Here is a 6,000-nt window from a genome sequence, read left to right as displayed (position 1 = left end):
ACACTGTCTCACAGTGCAGGTCTGATATTGGTGTGTATTACGCTGTCTCACACTGCAGGTCTGATATTGGTGTGTATTACGCTGTCTCACAGTGCAGGTCTGATATTGGTGTTTATTACGCTGTCTCACGCTGCAGGTCTGATATTGGTGTTTATTACGCTGTCTCACAGTGCAGGTCTGATATTGGTGTTTATTACGCTGTCTCACGCTGCAGGTCTGATATTGGTGTTTATTACGCTGTCTCACAGTGCAGGTCTGATATTGGTGTGTATTACGCTGTCTCACAGTGCAGGTCTGATATTGGCGTTTATTACGCTGTCTCACAGTGCAGGTCTGATATTGGTGTGTATTACGCTGTCTCACAGTGCAGGTCTGATATTGGTGTTTATTACGCTGTCTCACGCTGCAGGTCTGATATTGGTGTTTATTACGCTGTCTCACAGCGCAGGTCTGATATTGGTGTTTATTATGCTGTCTCACAGTGCAGGTCTGATATTGGTGTTTATTATGCTGTCTCACAGTGCAGGTCTGATATTGGTGTTTATTACGCTGTCTCACAGTGCATGTCTGATATTGGTGTTTATTATGCTGTCTCACAGTGCAGGTCTGATATTGGTGTTTATTACGCTGTCTCACAGCGCAGGTCTGATATTGGTGTTCATTACGCTGTCCCGCGCTGCAGGTCTGAAGGCGGGAGACGAGATCCTGCAGCTGAACGGGAAGGCCGCCAGCGTTCTGAACGTGTCGGACATGCGGGCGGCATTCTCCCAGGATTCCCTGTGCCTGTGCGTCAGCACGGTGCCCGAGGTGGACCCTCAGCGGCTCTGCCAGCTGCCCCCGCGTCGGTCCGATGGGGCGGAAGACCTCTGCACCGACATCTTCTCCCAAAACCAGGGTGAGTCTGAACCCTGGAGTCAGAGTCAGGGAGTCAGAGAGCCAGGGAATCAGAATCAGGGATTCAGACAGCCAGGGAGTCAGAGTCAAGGAGTCAGAGAGCCAGGGAGTCAGAGTCAGGAAGAGTCAGTATGGTGTTAGTGCTAGAGGGTCCCTTGAATCTGATATTCTTTGACTCACCAGTGAACCCATTTACACACACACACACACACATGCGCGCGCATGCAAACCGTTGGTCTGTAACAAGCAGGACATTTAACCTCCCAGCCAACACAAAATGTCCCCACGATGTCACTGGAATGTTTGGTCAGTGTTATAACATGGCCCCTGTGTGAGGACCGCTTCTCATCGCGAGATCGTATCGTGTTGGCTGGGCTGTTCGTTTACGGCCCCTTCTGGGCCCGGGAGCCTCGGGTTCGAGCTTCTCTGCCGTCGGTGTCCCCCTCGCCCCATTGGCCGTTAATGCAGCTGAGCACCTGTTGCGCTGAAGAGCAGATGTCTCATCCCTCTCTCTCTCTCTCCTTCTCTCTCTCTCCGTCTCCCTGTGTGGTCTCTCAGAGGACATATTGGACGACGGGACGCCCCTCAGACTGCCGAGCCCCGGGGACAGCCCGGACGACGAGGCCGAGCCCGGCGACGACGCCACGGACGGGGCAAAGGTCAGAGGTCAAACGCGCACCTGGTTTCGCCCTGCGAGAGGCGGCCATCTGTCGCGGCCCCCTGCTGCAGCCCTGACGCTACTGTTACCTCGGAAACGCGCTAGCGTTCGGTCGCTGCGCTCGCTATGACACGTACTGTAGCTAATGGCTACAGCACGCAGAAAATGGCTAATGCACACAGCAAACGGTCACAGACGATACTGTTAATCCTTAGCACGCTCACGTTCGGCTGCTGCGCTGGCTGTGACACGTGGCAAACAGCTACCGCAGACGTTTCACCCGCATAAGATGAAAGTTATTCAGAGACTTCCTAGTTCCTACTCAGTCGTTTTCGAATGACTTTACAAAGAACATCGACGCGGTGCCATAGGACCGGAGAATTCTCAGAGCTATGCTATCTGCAGACATAACTGTGTGGTTCTAAGCTGTCGGATTCCCACTCCCCTTCCAGAGCGAACTGTTGTGCGTTTGCTGAGTCTTAGCTTAGCTGGTGTTAGCTGCCTTTTTAGCGCCATCAGGCAGCCGTACAGCAGAAACGTCTCGGCTTTCAGCCCGGTCTGTTCGGGTTTGGGAACGTGACCCGATTCGGGTCGGGTCGTGTCGCGTGACACCGCGTCGCGAGCTCAGAAGTTTGGGGAAAACGATACCTCTTGAAAAGCAGAAGTTGTTCCTCCGCCGCCCTCGATGCCAGACGACCTTCTAATTTAAGGGCGTCTGATGAGCCCTTTCGGACGGGGGAGCAGATGTCGCGCTTTTTTGTGAGTACCGACCCCCCCCCTCCCCTTGCTGCAGAGAGACGGGGTGTGCGTGTGCGGACTCCTGACTATTGCAGGGATCTTTAACTCCAGTCTTGGAAGGCCGCCGGGCCTGTGCATTTCTGTGGTTTCCTCAGTAGCCAATGGGGGGCCTTGGAAAACAAGGTGTGTTGCGCCTCCAGCCAATCGGTGACTTGACATTGTTTACTTAATTGCTGGGACACACCAAAAGCCCGCAGGCCTTGTAGTCCGACACCCCTGTGTTAGCTCAGCTTGTTTTCCTCTTCTCTGTGTTGTGTGTGCCTTTTCTTAAACGGTGGACAGATTTAATTACACTGAATACATTCTCTATTTGGATCACTGTGTCCAAAAAAACCCACATTATAATAAGATGTCATAATAAGAATGCATTAGTGATTTAAATTAATCACATGGAAGCTAAAATATCAGGAACCAGGTGACACTGCGGTCCTCCTGGCCTGGAGTTTGATATTCTTGATATTCCTGTATGGCTGGTGTACTCCAGCACTGATACTCAGATCTGTACCACAAGGCCAGTGGTGTTACTGGCTTTTATTCTTTCTGTCCAATCAGGGACCGGTTTAGACCTGGGTCACCGGGTGGGCGGAGTCTGTGATTGGCCATTCGGTGACCTTAATCAATCGGTCATCAATCAGGTTTAAAAAAAGCATGAGCAGTGCTACTGAGCCACTGTGTGGGTCTGATTTGAGTGTGGCAGGCCTACAGGGAGACTGCACAGACAGAGCATGGAGAAGCCAGCCACAACATGCCAGTCATGTGAGACACTGGCGTGCACTCTTCCACTGACGGGCAATTTAAAGAGGACAATAGTGATGACAGGTGGAGGGTTGGGGGTGGGGTGGGGGTAGCTGAGTAGCGAGCGTCTAAATGAGACGCGAGTGCTGTGTGTGTGTTCAGGAGCGGCAGGATGTGACTGTCGCGCAGCGCTGAGCCAAGCGGGACAGCAGGGGAGGGGGAGGCGGTGTTCCCTCTCGCGTTACTCACTTCCTGTTTGTTCCCTGCGTTTGCCAGGCTTGATTAGAGTGTGCAGTGGAAGCTCTCACACGCACACACAGACACGCACACACACACACACACACAGGCATGTGTGCACCCACACACACACACACACACACATGCAGAAACACACGTGCACACACACACACACACAAACAGACACACACACACACACACACACACACACGCACGTACGTACGCACACATACACACACACACGCACACACATGCACACACATACACACATGCACACACACGCACACACACAAACATGCAGAAATACACACACGCACACACATGCAGAAGCACACATGCATACACAGACACAAGCTCTCTGTCTCTCACACACACACACACACACACACACACACACTCTGCCTGGCGCTTGTCATTTTGATTTCCGTGTCCCCTGCGGAGAGACAGTGGGAAGTGGAAACTGATTTACGGTTTTCCACATTCCAGATGCCAGGCGGCACGCGTCCGGTGGGGGAGCCGGATTTTCCCGTTTAATGGACTGTTCATCGCATTTCCTCCGCCATTATCGTTCTGGCGGGAATGATTGATTGGGAATTCTACCAAGTTCTCCTGAAAATTTGTCTCCGTAAAATCGGAGAATTCTGACAGCTGGTGAAAAGGCTCTTCATATTTCTGATCTGTTACTTCTGAGTTTCTTTTTTGTTGTGTTCTCTTTGATCAACTTTTAAGTGCCCTTTTAGAAGGCAGAGGTGGTTTTGGTTCCTCTCTCACACCCCTGTCACTGCTGACTTCCTGTTCTAAAAAAAAAAAATACTCCCCAGAAAAGCTTCTGAATAATCAGTGTCATTCTCCCAGTCTCCTTCCTGACCCACCATCTGCTACAGAGCCCAAATTTATTCCACATAATCTGTTATTATTCATCTGGAGTTCGCTGGGGAGGGGAGGGGGGATGGGGCGAAGCTGCAGCATCGCGAACACGTCGCGCGGGTTGGCGGTTTCCTGAAGCGTGCCTCTGCTCCCCGCTCGGTTGACCTTTCCCCCCCCACGTCCTCCCTCTTCTGCAATGATGACCTCACGGCAGGCAGTGCCAGCCATATGACCGTGATGTCACGGCCGTGCCCAAGGACGCGATTCGTCGGCTTTGTTTCCAAATAGCGCTGCCGTGGATCTAGGTCAGCGCATTTTTTAAAAACTTTTGCCATTTAATGGCTTAGTGACCTAGCACGCCAAGCCTGGGAATGTTGTTGGCCAGGTCTGTGTCACTGCTGCCCATATTAATGAGCTGTGTCTATGTCATTGTTACCCACAGTAATCACATCGGAGTTCTTGTATTGTCTTGTGCAGTAAGTTGCAATGGAAAAGAGCATCTCTTGAATGGACGTAGCGTTGTTGTGTTTCCGTGGCGATGTACCATTGTTGCGTTTCCGTGGCGACGTGTTCTCCAGGGTTCCGTGGCAGTTAAATTCGGTTAACGTGCCCGGGAGTCAGATCGGTGGTTCTCCTTGGTTCCGTGGCAGTTAAATTCAGCTGTGGCGCCTCCTCTACCTCCTCGAGGAGATGTCGCACCGTACGTCTGTCTGCTAGACTGCAGCCAAGGAGCGGGCGGGAGGTGGGGGGTGGCTGGGGGGGGGGGGGTAATTATCTGATTCTTAAAGAGAATCAAAAGGAGGAGGAAGCTCCGTTTTAATTATCTGTGCATCGTAATTGCTCGATTATGAGTGCTGATTGGGCTCGCTCAACGCCTATGAATTACAGTCTGACCCGCTGGGAGAGATTGTCTGGAAGAAGTACATTTTTTTTAAGGAGGACAAAGAGGAGTGGCAAGCAAGGAACACTGCATTTTTCACAATGAAAATGAAAAACTTAAAAAATAGCTACAGAGGGAGAGAAAGAAGAGCGAGAGAAAAAAATAAAATTAATTGGAGAACGAGACATGCGCATAGAGATGCGGAACAGAAAAGTTTTTTTCTGAGAGTTTCAGTCTGCCTGTCATGGTGATTGACAAACTAGCCTTCTTAATGACACCTAGGGTCAATTGCCCTGTACTCAGCTGGAGTTTAAACCTCAGGTTTAAACCTCTAGACCACGGAACTGCATAGCAGCTGGAGCAGCTAACCAAAGCTGTGGAATAGGGATTAACTATTCCAGTTGTAATGTAGTTTTGTGGTCTAGAGGTCTAAACTCCCGCGTTACACACAGTACAGTTGACGGCCCTAAAGGTCGACGTACGATTGTTACGTGTGTCCATTTGTCATCCTTTCCCTCCTTTTCAGAGCTATCCTGCCGTCTTTCCAACTCGCCACTAGAGGGCGACAAAGTCTGTATATCGCAGCCTAGGAGTGCTTGTGGAAAATCCAGCGACCTTTTTTGAACAGCGATCAGAATTAGTGTGTTGCTCAGGTAGATTTCTCTAGAAGGATTGCGCTAAAGGACAGTCGCATTTACGGAACAGTACCTTGGCGTATTTACTAAAAGGTTGTTAAACTTGATGGGCTAAAAGTGTGCGATGGAGAAGCCGGTAAAAAAAAGGAAACATTGCATTTTGCAGGGCTGGTCACTGCTCAAGTAAGGAATGGGCAGCCTTCCGAGGTTTCAGAAACTGCTGCGGTTAGAAATGTGTGATCTTGGCCCCGATTGCTGATTCAGAGGCATAAATTCTGAAGACGTCCCATTACTCT

The 6,000-nt window shown here is 50.8% G+C and overlaps 1 protein-coding gene across 1 annotated transcript in view; it reads left to right on the top strand.

The window, feature by feature from the left end:
• The window catches only part of LOC135264038 (rho guanine nucleotide exchange factor TIAM1-like), a 63,735-nt gene that overhangs the window by 41,273 nt on the left and 16,462 nt on the right, over window positions 1–6,000 (top strand). The window contains 2 exon segments of the mRNA XM_064352626.1: window positions 683–895; window positions 1,453–1,553. Coding sequence (XP_064208696.1) covers window positions 683–895; window positions 1,453–1,553 — 314 coding nt within the window.

This window comes from Anguilla rostrata, chromosome 9, assembly GCF_018555375.3.
Source record: "Anguilla rostrata isolate EN2019 chromosome 9, ASM1855537v3, whole genome shotgun sequence".
Taxonomy (NCBI): Eukaryota; Metazoa; Chordata; class Actinopteri; order Anguilliformes; family Anguillidae; genus Anguilla; species Anguilla rostrata.
Note: the sequence above shows the minus strand (reverse complement) of the source record. Positions and strands in the feature narration are given on the sequence as shown.